Here is a 23,086-nt window from a genome sequence, read left to right on the forward strand (position 1 = left end):
TAGGGAGACAAAGAAACATGTGCCAATGAAAGAACAGAACAAAGCTTCCAAAAAAGAACTAAACAAAATGGAGGCAAGCAATCTACCAGATGCAGAGTTCAAAACACTGGTTATAAGGATGCTCAATTATCTCAGTGAGAACTTTAAGAGATAGAAAACATAAAAAAGAACCAGTCAGAAATAAAGAATACAATAACTGAAATAAATACATTAAAAGGAATCAACAAATTAGATGAAGCAGAGGATCAAACCAGCGACTTAGAAGATAAGGTAGCAGAAAACACCAAATCAGAACAGCAAAAAGAAAAAAAAGAATCCCAAAAAAATGAGGATAGTTTAAGAGGCCTCTAGGACAACATCAAGCATACCAAAATTTGCATCATAGGGCTACCAGAAGGAGAAGAGAGACAGCAAGGAACTGAAAACCTGCTTGCTGAAATATTGGCAAAAAACTTCCCTAACTTGGCAAAGCAAATGGATATTCAAGCCCAGGAAGTGCAGAGTCCCAAACAAGTAGAGGGATGGAAAAAGTTATTTCATGAAAATGGAAATTGCAAAAAAGGCTGGAATAGCAATGCTTATACCAGACAAAATGGACTTTAAAACAAAGGCTATAATAAGAGACAAAGAAAGACCCAATAATCCCACTTCTGAGTATTTATCTGAAGAAACCCAAAACACTACTTCGAAGGGACATGTCCATCCTCATGTTCATTGCAGCATTATTTACAATAGCCAAGATGTGGAGGCAGCCTGGGTACCTATCAATGGATGAATGGAAAAAGAAGAGGTGGTACGTATATATAATGAAATCATTTAGGCATAAAAAGGAATGAAATTTTGCCATTTGAAACAACATAGATGGATCTAGAGGATATTGAGCTGAGTGGAGTAAGTCAGACAGAGAAAGACAAATACCATATGAGTTCATTTATATGTGGACTCTAGAGAACAGGATAAATGAACAAATAAAACAGAAACAAGCTCACAGATACAGATGGTTGCAGGATTGTGGGGCAGGGCTGGGAGGTTGGGTCGAAGGGGGAAGGGATTAAGAAGTATAAATTGGTAGTCACAAAATAGTCATGGGGATGTAAGGTACAGCATGGGGAATATAGTCAATAATATTGTAATAACTATATATGGTGTCCGATGGGTACTGGATTTATTGGGGTTATTTCATAAGTTAAGTAAATGTCTAATCACTATGTTGTACACCTGAAACTAATATAATATTGTATATCAACTGCAATTTAAAAATAAAAAAAATATTAAAAAACGAGTCAAAAAAAGAAAAAGAAAAAAGAAGGCCTCAGATCGAAATCTACCTTGCTGGCACCTTGATCTTGGACTTCCCAGCCTCCAAATTTGTAAGAAATAATTTTCTGTTGTATAAGCCAGCTAGTCCGTAATATTTTGTTATCGTAACACTAGCAGACTAATACAAAATCTGAGAGACAAAAAAGAGTACATTGATACAACATTCTTGACAGGGCTAGGGTCCAGGAAATTATTAAAAGGTAGATTCTTAAAATTGCTAATAGAGTCTATATTAAAAGCAATTGATTTTCTTGCCTCTCATTCTATCCCCCTCTAATCCACTCATTTGTAAGAAGCAAATCGGATTGTGTTACTACATTACTCAAAACTCCACACATATAAAAAAGCCCATGCTCTTTAGCTTGGAAGAGAAGCCTTTCCAATGCTTGGTTTCTACGTACCTCCCTGAATTGTTTCTTGATAAAACCCACCTCTGCATTCTGGGTTCCAGCTGTATATCATTATTTTCAGGCCTCTGAGCATTATAAACTTTATCACATATTCCATCTATCTGACATGCCCTTTTATCTTAGTCCACATGGATCTTGCAAAGTTCCACTTTAAGTATCACTTCTTCTATGAAGCTCTTAAGTCATCTGGGTAGAATCACCCATGCATTCATAGCACTTTTAATATTTTATTTTTCTTAACTATTTGTCACTTCTTATTAAATACTAAGCCTCTTATTAAATACTAAGCCACCTCTTATTAACTATTTGTCACCTCTTATTAAATACTAAGCCAGCCAGTGGTTCTCAAAAGATGTGATATACGCCCTTAGGAGGCATTTTTGGTTGTCACAAGATTGGGGGTTGGAGGAGCACTATAAACTATCAGTGGGTTGTGCCAGGGATGCTAGACACCTTGCAACATGTACACAGACATGCACAAAAAAGAAAAACACTGCGTAGGCATCACATTCAACTTTCTAATGTTGCACTGGACTTTCATGTACGTGAAAAACTTATTTATAATTATGAGTTCAGATTCAAAGTCTGGTTTATATATAACCAAAAGTGTGATTGCACAGTATTAATATATATTGAATTCACAGGAATACACTACCATATGAACTGAAGAAAGAATGTACTTGTTTTTTGCCAGAACTATACCAAGTTGTTCTGGTTTCAGGTCACCAAGGGTAGCACTGTGGGTAGTAGTTGAGTCACCAAAACAACACAACCGTATCAGTCTGTATTTGTAGCTCTGGAATCATGGTGATGCTAAGTAAATGTGCAAATTTCCTTATTTAGCACTTATTTCAAAATATTAAACATAAATTTAAAATGTGGGCAAATATTCAGTTAAATACTTGAAATTGGGTTTTATGGCTTTTTGTACAATGAACAGTCACCAATGTGCCTACTCTGCCAATGCATTTTTTTTCTAATTAACCCAAGGAACCTATAAAGATTAAGTGAATATTTTACAAAGGAATATGTTGATCAAATTGGAAAAGATACATATATATTTCTGATATTTAAAGGATACTAAATGCTATAACACTGTCACTGGAATGTTTGACAATGTTCTATGTAGAAGGAGATCTCATTATCATAGAACAACATAAATGACCAAGGAATATGCTATGCCACACAATACTGAAGAAAGTTAATCTCATCAGATGTATGAGATTACTACAGACAACGAAAAGAGATCACATTAAATACTTTATTCCATTGCAATGTTGCTTTTAAAAGTTTACAAAAGTTCTTGGTGGGGTTATCACTTTGTGAGGGGTGTAAATGTGTAATTATGTTGTTTTGTACACCTAAAACTAATAATAAAACACAAGTCAATGTAAAATAAGTTTACAGACGTTGAAATTAACTGCATAATGTATATAAATCCTTGTTACAAGAGATGAAAGCATCCTGTATGATACAGAGGCTTTAACAATTGCGTATGTCAAGTTTGCAAGGACAGAAAAAGTTACAGAGAAAATGTTATTTTCAAAATTACTGACAATGAATAAAAAGAACTGTCAATATTTGAAACCCTCAATATTACTTAAAACAAAAGAACACTTTTCCAATATCATTTTTTATTAACAGATGGCACATCAGTAATGTAGTTCACTTTAGAGCCAATTTTAAAAAGAAGCACCAAATGTTTTTAAAGTCATTTCATTATCGCTCAGCAACACATAATTACTAAGAATCATAAATAAAACACCGATCAATGAGTGTTTAAAAGTAATCCTTTAATAACAGATTATCCATAACCTATCAAATTTCAATGAAGAGTTTTAATGTCTTGTCCAAATAAGATAGTTCTACAAGATTTTTAAATTTTTTTTAAGATTTGGCTCACATTATGGACTTTTGTGAATTTTTTTAAAAATAGAGCAATATATTATGTTTATTTATAAGAAGAATCAACATCATAAAGATGAAAATTTTCCCTGAAATAACTTGTAGACTCAGTGCAACTCTCATCAAAACTCCAACAGTAATTTTCACAGAAATCAACAATCTGATATAAAATTCATACATAAGAGTAGAAGGTCCAGGCAATTTTGAATACTGTTTAGGGGGCATTCACTCGAGCAGATATCAAGAATTACTATAAAATTTTGGCAATCAAACCTTTAAATATTGCTGAAAAGAGAGAAATACAGAGGGTGCCAAAAAAATGTATACACATTTTAAGAAAGAAAGAAAACTAAATACAGAGGGTGCCAAAAAAATGTATACACATTTTAAGAAAGAAAGAAAACTGTACGAATTGTAATACTCAATATATACCGATAACAAAAGATGAATACAAGTCACGTTTGACTTCTGCAATTACAAGAGGTGCTCAAAGTGGTTCCCATCAGTGTCCAGACACTTCTGATTACAGTGAACTACTGCTTGAGCATAGATAACATCTCTTAAAATGTGCATATAATTTTTTGGCACCCCTGGTATATCGAGAAACAGAACAGAGAGCCTAGAAATGAAACCCACATATATGTAACATGAGACATGTCCAATTAATAGATGAAGTATGGGCGAGTCAATAAATGGTGCTCAACTAGTGGCTATGTTTATTAGCTGATAATCATAGGGTGGTCATTTTGCAGCAGACACTGTTATAGATATTTTACACCTAATATTTTAATATTTTATTTAATCTCTTTAATCATTTATGAGGTAAAGACGATTATCAATCTCATTTCATTGACGAGGACATTGGTACAGAGGCTCAGTAACCTGTACAAGGACATACTGATAATAAGTGGCAGAGTTAGCATATCTACATGGTAAAGGATAAAATTAAATCCCTACCTCATAAAAAGAAAAATAAATTTTACATGGATGAAAGATATAAAAACAAAGAGCATTACCATACATTTTAGAAGGAAATATTTTGTTTAGCAAAAGATTCCTTAACCAAGATAGAAAAGGCACTGATTATAAAGGAGAAGATGGATACATTTGATGTCATTAAATATAAAAGCTTTTATACACCAAAGCCAAAATAAGTGTCTCAAATGCACCATTAACAAAGTAAAAAGGAAACCAGACTAGGAGAGAATATTTATAATTAAGGCTGATCTTCAGTCTGTATGCACTGGGAAAGTCATAGCTATATTTAAAATAATTCAGCACAAGTTTTGATTAATAGAAGCTGTTCTGAGCTCCACTAAGACCCCTTCTCCTGACCTTCCAGCGCTTTCAGCTCCCAGACTTATACATGATCCAGTAAGGGCCTCTTAGCAAACTGATGTTAATTATTGGAAATTTTTATGTAATCAATGAAAAATAAATACCAAATTTGAAATATTGCAAAGCAATGAGCTATTGTCTTTCAAGCCATTATGTGAAAAAAGGTCCTTCTTTTTATTCAATGCATAAATATTTTAATTTATATTAGGTATATTAATATGTATGTTTTTAAATATACAGAAAAATTAAAAGACTAGGACAACAAACACTCATATCCCCACTACCTAGATTCAAGAAGTATAAGTAGTTTGCCATAAGTGCTTCCTATATGTATGTATATTTTGGCTAAAATATTTCAAAGTGAAATGTAGATATGCCACTTTACCTCTAAATTCTAAAGCATAAATCTCCTAAATATAAGGATATGCTCTTATATAACCATGTCACTCACTATCCCATCTGAAAAATTTGGATTGATGAGACAAGTAAAGAGTTAGCAGAAACGGGCTTGTGAGCTGGCAAGATGGGACAGGCAAAGAGTTAACAGGAGTGAGTTGCTTTGTTAAAGAAAAATACAAAATAATTTTTACCATATTGAGAAAATACACATGTATGAATAGGTACAAGTATATGGTATTAAACACCAGCATGGAGTTATTGTCCAGCTAGAAACTATTTGACAATTACTTTTCCCATTTTTTTTTTTTTTTTTTTTTGGAAAAATGAAGGACTTCTGTTATTGATACTTGGGTAATAAAACTTAGCATCTTGACTGAAATCTTCTGCTGAATTTCAGTAGCAATTTAAGTTATATTCTCAAAGATATTTTTGTTGTTCTTCCAGAGGATATAGCCCTGAAGTTAGTATATTCTTTTTCCTCTTCTCTGAATATGTGAGATAATAGTTCCTAAACAGCAATGGTGAATATACATAATATGCATGATGTAAAAACCCATGTGTTTTTCACCCTTATTTGCGAAAGCACTTCCAACAACAGTGTTCCTTGTCTTTTAGATTTATTTGTGTGACTTCTTGAGTTATTCAATATGTTTTGAAGAAGGTCCTGTTCCCTGGGTTTAGAAAGCACTCATGAGACAAAGCTGAAGTTGTCCCACACAAGGCGAGTCAAACAGCCCATGGAATAAGTAGCCTTTCACTGACCCTGATCAACACGAACTCTTCCCTAAAAGTCAACCAGGCTCGGACTAGCAAACCTAAAATAACCTCATGTAGAGGCAGGTCAAGCCTTTCTGGTTAGTATAGAGGTACTCTCCCACCATCTAAGAAGTTCACTAAAGTTCTAGAGATGAATGAAGCATATGCCGATCTGAAGATATCAGTAAAGCACTGGAGATTTCATTCTAGAAGAAATGTTTGCTGCATTCGAGCACTTTAAAGGACAAAGTCAGCCAATAAGATGGGCTGCGACATATGTAAGGAGTTACTGGACATCAAAGAGCCTCCCCCGGCTTGTGGGGACTCTTGGGATGACTCAGATTCTGGCCACATGATTGACAACATGCAAATTCCCACACAAAATTGGTGGCTTATTCCCACACAAAATTGGTGGCTTACTGCCTCACTGCACACACCACAGCAGTGAGAGTCAAGGGTGACAAAATTCTCTTCAAGAGGAAAAACAGCAAAGGTCTCAGGAGCCGGCCACCAATTATTGGCTTGCTCCACAAACCACAGAACTAAAGATGGTGACTGCTATTTTCCTCAAAGTATTATAATTTTAAAAGACTAGTATAAAAAGAGGAAAGGGTGATGATGCAAAGCAAGCAACATCTTGACTATATCCTCAATGACCAAGATCACCAGCAATGGTGAGCAAGTATTTAAATATAGTTTCCCAAATGTAGGTATTTACCAGCCATTCATCATCCAACATTATGCTGGTGCTGCTTAGCTGTTTGCCTCTGTCGTCTCTGTCCTTGCTCCCCTAGCAGGAGGCTATGACATTTGCTAGCCTGGAGACTGACCCTACCCAAATTTTCAAAAGAATGAAAGTTAGGTTTTTAGTGCCTGACTTTTCACAGCAAATCATTTTGGGAGACAGACTCTCCGGTCCACAGGATAAAGATGTTTCCCGTACCTCACAGGGACACGTGAGCTGTATTCAGACTGTAAGCAGGTCCATGGAATGGCATGGAGTCAGCATCCATCGTTTTGTCTTAGGGGTTGCAGGGCCAATGCCCTTCAGATGCTGGATGGATTCCAGGAGACTCTCCTCTTTAAGCACGGTCTCCAGGAAGGCATTTCTTTCAATGGCTCAATTCCGACTTCCATTTCTCTCTTCCAGAGTAATGATTACGGCACGTTGTGCTGTTTCCGAGTCATCATTTGTTTGTCTCCAGCTTCCAGACATATTTCTGTAATTAACCTTGAACCATGTTTGTCTGTGCAAGGTCATCCTCTAAGGCTCAGGTCTCCTGGGAGCTTTCACAATATTGCATTTCAGACATTTTCTTGGTCACGTCTACTTCCACATGAAGTCCATTATTTTCAGTCAGGAGGTCCCTACTCCCAGTTAATTTGTTCTGTTTCTCCAATCCAGCTTCATACTCTTAGCTTTCCTTTTGGAATCCTCATAGTCATTGCCCTCTGCATATATGTCATAGCAGATCTTCCTAAACGGTCGTGTCTAAAATAGACAAAGGTCCTCTTCCGGAAGTCCTCCACTATGTAACTAATGAAGAAATGAGTCTCCTTGTGGTAGAGGTTCCAGGCTCAGCAGATAAGAACTCTTCGGTGGAAATGAGGAACCTAAAATATTGTTATTACATTTTTATTACATCCAAATTCAGTACGGTCCCAAACTATTACCTCCCTCCTTTGGTGCATATCATGAAGTGCTGTCTGCATGAATGTGATAACTGTGACAGTGACCTTAACTGAAGGGACTGGAAATGTGGTGGTGGTGAATTGTACACAAACCAGACTTGGAAATCAGGGTATCTTAGCAGCAGAGCATGAGAAATGGCAGGGATGAGACAGTAACAGTAGATTATGAAAAATATGGATACAGGTAACCCCGTATAGCACGGCATTTCTATAACACGGTTTTGCTCTAACATGATTCAAGAATTGAGGGAAACCCTCATCCAACACAGCATCCTAGAATACAGCTTGAGAATTAGAGAAATCCCTGAACAACACAAAACATAATAAGAGCTTTTAAGAGCAAAATATATCTCATTTGAACTTTTTCATCTGAGTGTGGATGTTGTATCAGATTTGACTGCAGAATTTAAAAATTTATTAGCATTTTAAATCCATTTTGTTCATGCAGTGTTAAGTTCAGAGGATTTATATATCTTGTCAAAAAGAAAATGCCCTTGGTTAATGGTGCTTAGCAGTGATAACAAAGAAAACATTATTTAATACATATTAATATGTTACACTTTTGGTGAAAATTGTTTTAATAAAGATATTTCTCTTAATTATAAAAATATAATAGTAGTGTTTTTTTTAATTTTTGGAAGCTAACCCCATTTCTTGTACATACTACTGTGTTTCCCCAAAAATAAGACCTAGCCGGACAATCAGCTGTAATGCGTCTTTTGGAGTAAAATAAGACCGGGTCTTATATAAGACCAGGTATAATATAATATAATATAATATAATATAATATAATATAATATAATATAATATAATACCAGGTCTTATATTAATTTTTGCTCCAAAAGATGCATTAGAGTTGATTGTTTGTCTAGGTCTTATTTCTGGGGAAACACAGTAGTTCTTTGTTTCATATAACATGGATTCGCATAACACAGCATTTTTAGGAACCTAACAACCGTGTTATACAGGGGTTATCTGTATATGGACAATCTAAGTGGCACAAGCTATGATTTCCAAAATTACAAAAATAACTACTTCCCCTCCTGTTGTCTCACAGTTCCCAGTGAGCCCCAAAAATGAGAACAACAAGGTGTTAAATCCTCACACTTAGGTGCCAGGTACCACACCTGGATGGCCCCAAACAGGTTCTGGAACCTGAAACCCACCCCTGACCACCAGCCCAATCTTCATATAAGAGAAGTTGAGAGTGAAAAAAGTAGAAATATGGAGAGGGTTTCCTTGAAGGGAGTTGCAGGTGAATGGTGCATTTCTCTTCTTGCATCTTTCAAGATAAATGTGGAGAGCTTAGAAAGAACATTTCAGAGAAATTGCACACACATACCTTAGAGTTCAGGGGATGATGGGACTGTTACCTGTTTCTTCCTAAAAAACGTCTAAAGGTGAGAGATGGGCTGAAGCTGTCTTGATAACAGGGTGAAAAGGTAGGGACAGCAGGAGCCAGCTACTCTTCCATCCCGGGTAGGGCAAGGTGGCTGGGCTTGACAGGACTTCGTGCAGGAGGACTGTCAGCTGAGGTACGATGATTCACAAGAAGAAAGATGCTTAGCAAATGGCATTGCCAAAGTCAGGGGAACAGAATTCACGGAAGCCCCTCCAGAAGGAAAGCCAGCACATGCACATGAAGGGCCGAACAGCAGATTATCGCAACAACCCCCAGGTAAGATTTTGTTCTTCAGCTTCCGCTCCCTTCATCACTGTGTTTTTAGCAACCGTTTTCAGGAATGTTCCTACTGCCTACTATGCTGACTCATTGGGCATCATGACAAGACAGTGTAGGGCCAGAGGTCAGAGGTCAGATCATAGTATGGACATGTCCTACGGCTCTCAGCAGAAAATAGTGGAGGATAAAAAGGGCTTTAAATATATGAAGCCAGAAACCAATCTGTGGAAAATTATTCTAGGCATCAAATGTGTGAAATTATAAGTACGTACAAGATTTGGTTCTCACCCACACCAGTCACACAGAAGTCCTCTCTTGTTAGGAATATGGCATATAGAATTATAAATGTATCATGTTTATTTTTTTCCTTCTTAGATGGGAATTGTAGAGAATAGAATTTGCCAGAATGCTTGTGTTCTTAGGCACAAACCTAGCAGTACTTCAAACAGTAAGTACATCTGCAGGTGAAGTGCCTGTTTTATGTATCTATGATGTGCATCTTTCCCTGGTTCCCTATTCTATATCATATGGCCTTTGAAGTCCCCTCAGATTCCCTTGACGAAGTGGTCATGTTAAACTGGTTCCAAAATATAGCTTAAGGCCACGGGGTTGCACAGACTGAGGTGGCTGAAAACAAATATTTCTTCATACATTGTGCTACCAGAACTATCCTTACTCTACCGTTAGAAGCCTTGTTGTTTGTTCGTTCGTTCGTTTGTTTGTTATATCTAGTTTGTAATATCTAGTAAATATTATTTACTAGAGTGGATCTTTGGTAAAGTAACATACTCATACTTTTATAGATCTCCCATATCTGGAAAAATTAATGTTGCTGCAAACGGATAGGGTGTAATGCATCATTTCAGCTAATCTTAAAACATCTTGATTAGGAAAACAATTTGAATAAACTCAATCATGAAGCTTCCAGGAACTTTCCATGTCTCCCTTTAGCCTCTCATAACTTGCAAAGGATGAGAAGGTAACCTGTTTCTCGGCGGAACCCAGACTCTTACTGCCATAGCAAACCGACCCAGCTCTGCGTTCCTGTGGATCAAATCCTGCTTCTCATTGTTCTTCTAGTCACGCGATTTGTCGGAGACCAAATTTGTCTGATACTTAGAAGTATTTTTTTAGGGAAAGTTCCCCTGCTTGTATGCAAATGAGGATTCAGCTTGGTAGTGTGGGTATCTGATAACATCACAACATTTATGAATACATGTCATGTGGTGACAGAAGAACTCTCTTTGCTGTAAAAAAACAAACAAAAAGAACCGGAGGAGTATTTCCCTGTTATTCTGTATTCTATTACGGTAACACACGGGCAATACATTTTGTGACATTTGTGTTAGGCTATATTCAAGGATAATTTAGGATATGAAAGATAAAAAACATAGGCACTCAAGCTCTGGCTAAAGTCAAAACATCAGGCACTAATATCTAGGAATATTCTGTCCCCTGAAAGTACTCTGCCCTTGCACTGATAACATAAATATAAAAGTGTTATGTACCCAACGTCTCTTTGAAATCCTCTTTCAAAGGTTATCTCTTGGTTCGTCTAAATGAAATTCAAACAGAATATCTAAAAATCTTAGCGCAGTCTGTTTTTTTTTTGCCATAGTCATGTATTATCTATGATCTGATATGTGTAAGAAATACACATATGGGCTCAAAAATAAACTCTATGTTTTTTTTAATTTTCTTAATATACCTTTCACTTTTCTGGAAGTGTAGAATAAATTATTTAAAAAAAACAAACTTTGATTAAATAAAATACTAATATAAAATGTAACATGTAATATAAATTATTATGAATAAATTTATCATAGATGAACAGGGTTCTCATTGGGAAGAAAGAAAATACTAATGTGGAATGGCAGAAGGCAAGGAAGACTCCTGGGGGGTAGAACTCAAACTGAAGTTATCAGTAATTAGTACGAACTCATGGTCAGATAGACAGATAGATAATTGGTAGATATGGATAAATATACATAAATATGTATTTGTGTACAGATACAAAGGGTACCAAAAAATGTATTTTAAGAAAGGAAAACTGTATTAAAATTGTAATACTCAATATATACCAATAAGTAAAGATACAAGTCACGTTTGACTTCTGCAATTACAAGAGGTGCTCAGAGTGGTTACCATCAGCGTGCAGACACTTCTGATTACGGCGGACTGCCGCTTGAGCAATGTTGCCCAAAGTGTCCACTTGTATATGTTTTTTTGGCACCCCCGGTATATACGTATTTTTTTCTCCCTTTATCTTTATCAGCTGAAAGTGCCTAGCAGCAATGAGCACGTCTGGTACTGAAGTCTTGGTTTGTAGATATAATTACCCATTAAAAGGAACCAAAAATTCTTGGAAAAATGAGAAAAGGGTGATTCCAGGACCGGGGCTGGGAAGGTAGGAGTCTGTAATAGCGTCTTGTACCTGACGTAAGAAGTGCACAAAAGGACACGGAAGCCAGCTTGCAGGATAACTACCGGCCACATCTAGAATAATTTGAGCAGCAACATCAATAAGGTAAGTAATGGAATGTAATCCACTAAATAAAATAGAAATCCATGAATCTACACCGATAATAAATAAATAAGCAATAAATACATAAACATATAGAGTAAAAGGGAGAGTTCTTCTTTACAGTAAAATACCAACTCATAGATATAGAGGAAATGTAGAACTGAAAACTATCTTTTTCAGTGACCACAGCAGAGATTCATTCAGGCAAGAATCATCAATCAATCAATCAACCAATCAAGATCACATATTTATAATACGTAGTGCAGTTAGGTAGTTTATTTTCTTCTGAAGTAATAAAAGAAAATCCAAGGCCTAAGATTTATTTCTATACAAGTTTTCTTGGATGTAAACGAGGGTTATAACAGATTTTAAGAGCACTCTACTATGTTGTAACAACGATGATAAAGTTCTGTTTTGGTGAGAATTGATACTCAGTGAACATCAGGTTTTATAATTTGAAAGAATACCTATGGTGATTTAAAAAGAAAATTAGAATGGTTGCTTTTCTCAACCCTGACACACAGCATATTTTACTTTTCAGAGAAGCATAATATTATTGACTGAAAATGAGAAAGGAAGAAAAAAATAAGCTAGAGAAGGGGAAATGTTCTAAAGAGTTTGAAAAAGGAAAAAAGTTGAGGACCTCTGGTTCTAGGCTTAAAATAATTTTATTTGAATTAAGAATCACATAAAAAATTAACCGTGCATCATTTTCTTTAGCAAAAGCAGAAGTTCAAGTCAGAGTTAAATTACATTAACATTGAGAAAGGAGGAATAAAGCAGTACTACAGTTCTTTGGTTCTTGTGGGCCTACATTCCCTTTCAAGGGAAACTGCAGGTCACCGCTCCATGGCAACCAAGTTCTCTATGAAGGATTGCACCTCCAACCACTGACTGGCTCAGGAATGGACACCTTACCCCTAATGTGATATAGACTATCCATGGCCATTCCAGTGATCTCTCACCAGCCCAGCAATAAGAACAACTTAGAAAAACAAATCCTGGGGATCTGAATTGGGAACCCCGAAGAAATGCAACCAGTCAGTAGTGGGATTTGAAACCAAAAGGTCCTAAGGATTTGCAGAACTTGAAACCCATTGATGGCCACTATATCATTCAGAGTCCTAGCAGGAAACAGAAGACAGATGGCTCAAAGGAAATTTAATCAGGGACTATTTGCATAAGTGTAGGCAGGGTTAAGAGAACAAACAAGGGATGGTGAGGTCACCCAGAGTAGTACCAAAAGCCATTACTACCCTGTGCTTGAAGGGACAGGAGGCAGAAATCATGTTGCTGGAGCCCAGTGTTACTGGAAATGTATAAGAGGCTCCCTCAGCAGGAGCTGTAGACTTGCAGGGATATAGATACTGCCAGAGATGAGAAGCAGAGCCAGGGAGAGGGAAGAAATACTCTAACTTCTCACTCTCCTCTTGTCCTCTGGTAACCTACTCATTAGCCAGACCCAGTGGGAAGCCAGCCACTATGGGAGTCCTGGGATGGGTCAGCCCCCACAGCATAGAAAACTGCAGAGAAAAGTGTGTACATCTGGAGATCACAGAGACCACCAGAAAGCCGCATGCAGGCGAAAGTCCTGATGGATGTGAAGAAGGATGGTAGAAAGAGGGAAATTGTCCAGAGAGAGAAGCAAATGACTTGAGAGAAAGGTGGAGAGAGTAGCCAGGCCCTAGCGCTGCCTTGGTTCTGATGCCTTTCTGGTTCCAGTTCTATCACTTCACCGCAATATCCCAACTCACTCCCCAGAGTCTGAGTCCCTTTAATAGGACTCTCTTCCTTGCCACCATAAAGGCCCACATAAACCAAACATCATCAAAAGAAAACAAGCACTTCTTCATCTCACTGTTTCCTTAACTTAACTGGACTTTTTTTGATAATAAATAAGCATCGATTACAAAACATAGAGGAAGAAATGTGCATGGCCATAGGGAGTTAGTAATGAGATAAGCAGAGGAACTGAGGAAGCCCACACAGAATTTACACAATGCCTCATCTTACTAATAAGTCTTCAAAGAAGATTCAAATGGATGAAATTTACATGAAATGACGACAGTAGTAATAATGCTAAAAATTTGCTTTGACTACAATCAGAGTTTCTACCATCTAAAAAATAGCATATATGCGAAATCTTACTGGTTGGTGACAAACGCACTATGTTTATAAATTATTGAGCTAGGGTAGCTGTATATGTAAGTCTGCTAGGTTACATTTTAGCTATAACAGATAATTCAATGGTTCTCAGCCCTGATTACATATTAGAATTACCTGGAGATCTTTTTAAAATTCTGCATGCCTGGCCCCACGCCAAACCAACTGAATCAACATCCCAAGGGGTGGGACAAAGCACAGTAAAAGGTCATTACAGTATATTACATTCTAAACTTTGAAAAGAGCTTACAGATCATTTAGACCAACTTGATCCTTTGATAGTCAATAAACTAAGGCCCAGAGAGTCCTGGTACCCACCTGGTCAGGTGCACTGATACTTAGAGACAAAGCCAGGTCTAGAACCCCAAAGTCTTGCATCCATCCAGGCTCCTTTCACCCTGATTCATTTGTTAATATATTCACTCAGGAAATATTCTGAGGGCCCATTATGGGTTAAGCACTGGATAAGAACACCTGTTGCCACTATGGAACATTGTTGGAAATAATCCAAATGTCCATCCATTAGCGAATGCATAAACAATACAGTGAAATACTATTCAGCAATAAAAAGGAACAAATTACTGATACAATCAACAAAGTGGATGAATGTCAAAAACATTATGTTAAGTGAAAGAAACCACGTGCAAAAAACTACATATTGTGAGATTACATTTACATGAAATGTCCAGAAAAGGCAAATCTGCAGTGACAGCAAGTAGATTAGTCGTTCCCTGGGGCTGGCAAAAGAAGAGATTGATGAAGAACTGACAGGAAGGTTCTTTCATAGGGTGATGGAAATGTTCTAACACTGGATTGTGGTGATGGTTGCACAAATTTATAAATTTACTAAAAATCCACTTTCTATGAGTGGATTTCATGGTATATAAATTACATCTCAATAAAACTTAAAAAAAAGACCACCCTGCTATAATTTACTGAACACTGTAATAGGAATTTGTGCTAGGATTTAAACAGTACTGCCTTCATTGGTATGCTGGTAAATTTTTTAAAAAAGATTAGAACGTTCAGCATACAACTGACAAATAATGAGAAAATACAAAAAACTCTTTATTGTAAATTCTACTTACCCGTTCTTCAGTGTGACCTGCTATTCCTTGAAAAATCCACTATCAGTTTTTATAATTATTTAACAAACAATAGTATCAAAAATTCACACTATAAATAAATTCTGGATTTCCATCCAAATCAGCAAAGAACTTGCTTATATTACTGAGAAAGAGTATAGTTCTGACATGAATTTTGGCTGATATTTTTGTTTACAACAAGACAAACTGAAACAATGAAGATTTATGCCAGAGCTTCACTCGTTCTTCAGTGATGTAAGCAACTTCTTTGTTGAAATTATGATAGTTTTGAAAAACTGAAAGAATATTTCTTCAACTTGGGAGGCTACTGATAATGTGACAGCCACAGACATGAAACGTTTTAAGTTTAATCTTCACTAACATCTTTCTATTACTTTCTTAAGTCTGCAAACAACAATAAGTAAAGCTCTGCTTTGTAGCATTTGACAATTTCCGTGGTGTAAATACACCTTCTGTGGCTGGTTTCAAGCTACCAACGTGACATCACTGAATGCAGAGTTGGGAAGAGTTGTGCAGTATCACACACTAAACAGTGTTTCCACATACAGATACATTAGACATAATCTTATAAGCACAGCTAATAGTAAAACATAATAAAACAATCAGAAAATGATGAATTTGGATATTTTTAACAATTAAATTGTAAGTTTATATAATTTAACTTTTCATAATGGCAGTGTTTAACTTCCAGCTCATTAAATTCCTGAAATTTTAACAGCTGGCTCTCATCACTCAGCTCTAACACCCCACTGACTCTCCGTTTTACCAATGAAAAAACTGAAGCTGTGAGAGGCTGTCACTAACTAGCCCTGTCACACAGGACAGTGCCACCCAGGTGTGTCTAATTCCAAAACTTATCCCTTCCACTGTGCCTCTCTGTAAAATGTGGTGATCTACCCAAACACCATCATATGTATGGATGTATCATTCGTTGGACAGTCACTGCTTTCCTTTCCAATAGGTGAAACGGGAAACCGACTAGGTCAGGAGGAAGGAATAAACGAGAAGAGAACATCATCTTGACAGCTGTGTCCAGGACATGGCAGGACCTCTAGGACCCTCCTGGAATTTGGTTAACTCAAGATTTAGTAACCTGCAATTGCACAATTGGTAGAAATGATAGCTCGTTGATTGTTTTTTAAACTTTTGTCAGTCAATGTTCCTTTTCAGACATTTTCACTGCATTTAATGAAAAACTTATTTAAGACTTACCTCAGAGGTCACAGGACCCGCACTTGCGCAGTCAATCCCGCGGGGGGACGCGCAGCCCCGCCCCTTGGAGACGCCGGGTTCCCTGACAGGCACTAGGCGTAAAGACGCTACCGCGCAGTCTGTGGCGGCCGCGCAGGCGCAGTCGCGGGGCTTTCAGGGAGCCGGCACTTTTACCTCTCGCGCGTTTTGGATCATTGATTTGCGAAGTTCCGTTGAGCCTGGCGAATACTGAAAAGCTGGGGTCGTGGACCCCCGCCAGGTCTCAGCAGCACGGAGGTGCAGGGTGTCGTCGAGGGGGCGGGGCCGGGCGCCGCCAGCGGCGCGCTCTGCCCCGGGGCCCCGGCCGCTGCTCCGGGCCCAGCCCTGGCTCCAGCCCACGTCCCGGCCCCGGCCTCGCAGTTCACCCTGCTGGTGATGCACCCCTGTGGGGGGCAGGACGAGGCTGCTGCCGACGGCGTCCTGAGGCAAGCGCCGGCCCTGGGCTGCAGCGCCGGAGCGGGCAAGCCGGTTAGATACCTGTGTGAAGTGGCGGGCGATGGCGAGGAGGAGGTGGGGGAGGACGAGGCCGACCTGCTGGACACCTCGGACCCCCCGGGGGGAGGCGAGAGCACAGCTAGTTTGGAGGACTTGGAGGACGAAGAGACCCATTCCGGGGGCGAGGGCAGCAGCGGGGGAGCCCGGAGACGGGGCAGCGGTGGGGGCGCCATGAGCAAGACCTGCACCTACGAGGGCTGCAGCGAAACCACGAGCCAGGTGGCCAAGCAGCGCAAGCCGTGGATGTGCAAGAAGCACCGCAATAAGATGTACAAAGACAAGTACAAAAAGAAGAAAAGCGATCAGGCTCTGAACTGCGGCGGGACCGCTCCGGCTGGCAGCGTGGGAAACGTCAAACTGGAGGTATCAGACCTTAGCTGGGGTCTTGGGGAGTGAGAGGTGGAAGAAGAAACCCCACTCTTGTTCCAACAGCATTTCCAGTCCCTGCCCACCGGCCGCCAGATGGGCCAGGTTGCTGTGGCTGGACTGGAGGCTGAGAGTTAGTGCGTGCTTGTCCTAAATTAAAGTTTATACAAACGTGTGCAAAGCCTTAACAGTTCTGTTGCACCCTCGTGAGAGATGAATAAATTTCAGTGAAAATGATGTTACAGGTCAGAGGTGTCACTTCAAAAGGAGCAGGTAAAAAGACTTAGGAACCTAGATGAAATTAGTACTTTGGAGATGGTAGTCTCTGTTTTCACTACCCTATTTCAGTATCCTGTTTTGAGTATCCCAGTTCTTAGTACCCAGTTCCCAGTACCCTTATACTTAATACCCTGTGTGTAGAACCCTATTCTCAGTAAACCCATGCTTAGTCCCCTGTTCTCGGTACTCCTGTACTCAATACCTTGTTCTCAGTATCCCTATTCTTAGTACCCTATTCTCAGTACCCTTTTGTGAAAGAACTGAATAATAATGGGGTGTAAGCCTCAGAAGACTTTTAGATTGTTTGATTTGAACTGTGTTGAAGCCAGTACTCTGCAGTAGACTTCTGACTGCAAATTTCCATTCTATCATTTGTTGGCTGTGTGGCCTTGAACAGGTTATTTAACTCTTTAAGCTTCAGCTTCTTTATCTGTAAAATGGATATTAAAATACCCATTCATAATGTTACTGTGAATATGTGAAGTATTCCATATTAAGTGTTCACACAATGTCCAGCAGATAATGAAAGTCAATAATAAGCCTTAGCCATTATTGTCGTTATTAATGGTGTTTGATAAGCAGATGTTTCATCTTGTGTGTTTCTCTCCTTTTAATAAAAGCTATAATCTTTCAGTGCAGAGAAAAATTGAATTTTGTTCAAAGTGATCCAGAAAATACCATATTTTGCCATGTTCATCGTTTTTTAAACATTGTTTATAATGCGCTCCTGTGCATAATGCGCACCCACGTTTTTAGCCCAAACTTTCAGGGAAAAAAGACTTTCGTTTTAGTTTTTTAATTCAAATTTTGTTTACATTTAGGTACTTCTTTTTTGTATTATAAAGGAATTTTAGCATTTTTTAAACATTATAGTACAAGAAATTTTATATAACAAATAATTACAAAACACAAGAACAGGTACAAGGTACAAGAAATTTTATGTACTGGTAACAAATTTGATATTTACACATCGTAGAAGGCCAAGAACTCTTCGTCTTAGCAAGTTCGTTGTAAGTTCAACAAAACAGATTATTGTATCCCAGGGTATTATTTTGCATATGGATATCATTATTGATTTCTGGGCCTACACTTTTCACTCATAATCATAAGTAAAAGAATTAAAAAATTTATATATTAGGTTGGTGCAAAAGTAATTGCGGTTTTTGCAATTATTTTTAACCTTTTAAACCGCAATTACTTTTGCACCAACCTAATAGATACAGAATTAGTACAACCAATGCATAATGCACATCCTTATTTTTCCCTCACAAATTTGGGCAAAAAGGTGCGCATAATACACTGCTAAATACGGTAATTTTTAAACCTGAAAGCTGTCCTACCTAGCATGTATTTTGAAAGTCTAAATTTCTTAGTTTTCAGCTGGATTTGAACAGGTGCCTCATTGCTCAAATTTTAGACTTCGTAATTGTCTACAAATGTAATGCTCTAAATATTTCTAACATCTGCAGTCACCAACATGTCACATTTAGTTCACACTGATTAGGTTCTGAGTGACTTCTCATTCCTTATTATCCCATTGAGTCTTAATCCGTTTAGCGTAAAAGGACTCCTTTGAGAGTTTTATGAAACCCAACGAACCTTTTTCCCAGAAAAATGCACATATGTAGGTATTTAATTTTGCATACCGTGTTTGCTCCCCACCACCATCACCTCTGCCTCACTACTGATTTTAAGACTCTGCAAGAAACTGAAGATCCTAGGTTGGAAATCCTGGAGGGAGAGGGAAGAGTGTCACATAAAATTAACTCAACACTTTGCCTATGGCTTAATGAGGGACTTTCCCAAAGCCCCATATGGACTGGACAAGAAGAAAGAGAAGCAAAGACCTGTTCATTACATCACTGAAATGGTTATAGTGATGGATTATTGTGTTATGTTAACTCTTAATCCTATTTGCATTTTTATTTATCCCAGGAAAGTGCAGATAACATACTCTCCATTGTAAAACAAAGAACTGGATCTTTTGGCGATCGTCCTGCAAAACCTACTCTTTTAGAACAAGTGTTAAACCAAAAAAGACTGGTAAGTATCTGAAAAGTAGTTACAAATCTATTAACAAAAGTTGTTTGTTTAAATGGAACTATTTAGTTTTTTTGTTAAACTGGCCATCAGAATTGAATTGTGCCTCTGCCAATACTCTCTGGAATCTCCTAATGCTCTCCCGAGACTATATGAGCAGGAACACTTTTAATACTGTATCTTCACTGTGTCTGAGCAAGATGAGATTTTTAAAACAGACTCTCATTGTACTGAATTTTGGGGTTTGTGAAATAATGCTTTAATGGTATTGAGGTATAATTAGACCAGTATTGAATAAGGATCTCTATTATAAATTTGATATCAGAACTCAGGAAAGGAAGACTATTTTAGTAAATACTAGAATAATTGGGTAATAATTTGAGGACAAAAAAAATTTAGCTTGTTATGCCACCCTATACATCAAAATAAATTACTGGTAAAGATTTTTAAAATTAAAAAAATAGACTTAGGATTTTATCTAAAAAATCTGGAATGAGAAATTTGTAATTTAAAAAAATAGACAAAAAGTACAAATTAGTCATGGGGATATAAAGTACAGCATAAGGAATATAGTCCATAATATTGTAACAACTATGTATGGTGCCAGGTGGGTACTAGACTTATAAGGGAATCACTTCGTGAATTATATAAGGATCTAACTACTATACTGTATATCTGAAACTAATATAATATAGAATGTCAACTGTAATTAAAAAATAAAAATTAAAAAAATAAATAAGAGTAATAGACAGAATTTCAAAGAAAATATCGTAAATTTGACTACATAAAAATGAATCTTAAAGTCAAAAATGGTAAAAATAAAAATGCATACTTCAAAATAACATATAGGATTAAAAAAATAATAGCATATAGGAAAAATATTTGTAACAAATTTAAAAGAACGATGGTTAATATGGTTTTTATTTTTGTTATATAAAATAAATTGCTGAAGAAACAATTTTCATAACAGTTAAGATGACTTAATAGAATGTTGGGCAATTTTTATAAATAAGTTTTAAACAAAACTATTAAATAGCTAGAAAATATACTATGCTATTATATAATGTTAAACTTTAAAATCAGTATTTAATGACAGTATTTCCATTTTATCCAGTTTATCTTTTTAAATTTCTTGGAGCCAGTTTTTTTCTTCATCAATTTTTATATGTATATTATTGTAACAGAAAACATATTACCCATAGTCTATTACATTTGTTATATAATTACAACTATATTTAAAAATGATACGTGTACAAAAAAGGCATTGGTGATTTTAAAGCAGTTGTATTCTTTTCTGAAATTTTGGTAAAGTACCTATGTACACACACACACACACACACACAATTTTTAATTTCTTCAGAAAGACTTAGTAGGCTAATGAGAAAAACTTGAGTTCTAGTACTAGTCTTAAATGTATTCTCAAAGTGCCATTTAACTGCTATTTTCATTTCCTTTTTTATCTTTCTGTAATCCTGGGCCATTGCTATTCTTGGCTGTTTGCTCTTATGTTTCATAGAGAGTATGTATACTGGCATATAGCATAAAGCATTTCCTTTGTGTTCAAAGTCACCGGGATGATCAGATTTCACCCATTATTTTGGTGTTCTAGTATACTGATGTATGGCATCCAATTTTATTAGTTAACAACTTAATCGCAGTGCATCAGATTTAAATTCAGTTTAGACATGTTTTGTTTTCTAAGCATACTGTGTCTTGTGTTAGGGACACTTCAGAGTAATTTCATAGCATGAGTACAATCTAATCCCCTAAGAATAATGCTATTAATAAATACATTTGTGGTTTTTTTTTTCTTTTTAAGTCATTGCTAAGAAGTCCGGAAGTGGTGCAGTTTTTACAGAAACAACAACAACTATTAAATCAGCAAGTTTTGGAGCAAAGACAGCAGCAGTTTCCAGGAACATCAGTTTGAGGGAATTTATTAAGAAGAACTACATGGTTTTTTATTTTATTGTAGTAAATGAACATATTTTTATACTAAAGATAAGTGGGCCAAGATATGCCAGTAGAACATAAACATTTTTCTGTAAATGTATGTGTGCATTTGGGGATAAATACGTAAGTATTGCACTTTGTGCGTCTGGTCCTTTCAGATCACGAATTTGAAGAAATCAGCTTATCTTTCCAAAATATCATTTAATTACAATGTATTTTAAACAAAGTGTTCTTCAGTCATTGTTACTGAAGGTAATGAAGCAGTTACTTTCTGTGGAAGTCACGAAGTTCATAGATATTAATCTTGGATCATGTAGCGCAGTGGTTCTCATGTTGGGATAGTTGGAAATGTATGTTTTTTGGTTGTCACCGTGACCATGAAAACTGCTGGCTTTTACTGAATGGCCAGGAACACTAAATTTCTGCAGTTTCTGGAATGGTCCCACACAACTAAGAATTATCTTACAATGTCAGTAACATTCCTCTTAAGAAACACTGATAGCTACTTCAGTAAAATGTAGTTGGGACCCTTAGAATTGGGTTCTCCTAATAACCTTTCCTTGCAGTTAAGACTGGAGCTGTCGAAGAGGTAAGCATACTTTATATCTATAGGGAAAGGTAAATTGCTAAATATCTGTGAAATGAGGGTGTGCATCTCTTCAGAGATGTGCTGGTAAAATCTGAGAAAGGGATTAACTAGGTACACCGGGATGAATGCATCTCCTAAAGTTGGCTTCTCTGCTTCATGTTACCCGTTAGTGTTGATCGCTTTGAAAGCAGACACTCTTGTGTGTTGAATTTGTGAACAGTACAGTGTATCTCATCCCACCACTGCCAGGACAAAATTATTTTTTTAATATTCATTTCTTCTTCAAAAAGAGATCCCAAATGTAAGACTATCACTCCAACAGTTTGTCAAAATTGAGCTATTTTAAGATGATGATATTCCTAAGTAATGTTCAAAGAATAATGGATAATCTTAATGGATATTTTTGTCTTTTATTTTCTCCTAGGAAAACTTTTAAGAGTCAAGCCTACCAATAAAAGTAACAAATCAAAGTATTTCCAATGTTAGGATAATAAATGTATGTGTCACAAATTTAACTGCAAAAATTTGTTAGTTTCTTGGTATTTAAGCTCTGAAACACATGTCGAGTTAAACTTAGTCACAGCTGTTCCTAAGAAGTACTTAAGAGAATCTTTTTGTTCATTTTTATGTGTATTTTATACAGATGTGTATTATTATGTAAATACATTTATACCTTCAGATGTGTGCAAAAATGCATTTACCAAAATTATTCATTAAAGTCAAGTTGTTGACCTTTGAATTGTTTGGTTATTTATTCTATTCTGTAGTTGCTTCACACTGGATGCAGAGGAATTCATTTACATTTGTTATTAACTGTTA

General features: G+C 36.8%; 1 protein-coding gene and 2 long non-coding RNA genes across 10 annotated transcripts in view; 1 reads left to right on the plus strand and 2 right to left on the minus strand.

Annotated features, from left to right (window-relative positions):
* LOC148755078 (uncharacterized) overlaps nucleotides 1-16,623 on the minus strand; it is a 129,625-nt gene extending 113,002 nt beyond the window's left edge. For all 8 annotated transcript variants that reach the window (XR_016019402.1, XR_016019398.1, XR_016019401.1 and 5 more), the window contains exon 1: nucleotides 16,507-16,623. This is a non-coding gene — a long non-coding RNA (uncharacterized LOC148755078). The remainder of the gene's footprint in view (nucleotides 1-16,506) is intronic.
* On the minus strand, nucleotides 2,978-16,500 carry LOC148755080 (uncharacterized). The gene is made up of 2 exons (XR_016019403.1): nucleotides 9,194-16,500; nucleotides 2,978-7,742 (listed from the first exon to the last, which is right to left on the minus strand). It is a non-coding gene; the product is annotated as an uncharacterized LOC148755080 (long non-coding RNA).
* A 2-nt stretch (nucleotides 16,624-16,625) lies between the features above and the next one.
* On the plus strand, nucleotides 16,626-23,006 carry RFXAP (regulatory factor X associated protein). The gene is made up of 3 exons (XM_019736615.3): nucleotides 16,626-17,403; nucleotides 19,621-19,728; nucleotides 21,545-23,006. The coding sequence occupies exons 1-3, from the start codon at nucleotides 16,921-16,923 to the stop codon at nucleotides 21,653-21,655; spliced, it is 702 nt and encodes a 233-aa protein (XP_019592174.1). The 5' UTR covers nucleotides 16,626-16,920; the 3' UTR covers nucleotides 21,656-23,006.
* Nucleotides 23,007-23,086: the final 80 nt, after the last annotated feature.

The sequence above is a fragment of the Rhinolophus sinicus genome, chromosome 16 (genome assembly GCF_057876585.1).
Source record: "Rhinolophus sinicus isolate RSI-liver-muscle chromosome 16, RSI-T2T, whole genome shotgun sequence".
In the NCBI taxonomy this organism is placed as follows: Eukaryota; Metazoa; Chordata; class Mammalia; order Chiroptera; family Rhinolophidae; genus Rhinolophus; species Rhinolophus sinicus.

Coding starts and splice junctions, on each gene's coding strand:
- RFXAP (XM_019736615.3), top strand. CDS start 16,921: ATGCACCCCTGTGGGGGGCAGGACGAGGCTGCTGCCGACGGCGTCCTG. Junction 17,404..19,620: donor TGGGAAACGTCAAACTGGAG/GTATCAGACCTT, acceptor TATTTATCCCAG/GAAAGTGCAGATAACATACT. Junction 19,729..21,544: donor TGTTAAACCAAAAAAGACTG/GTAAGTATCTGA, acceptor TTTCTTTTTAAG/TCATTGCTAAGAAGTCCGGA.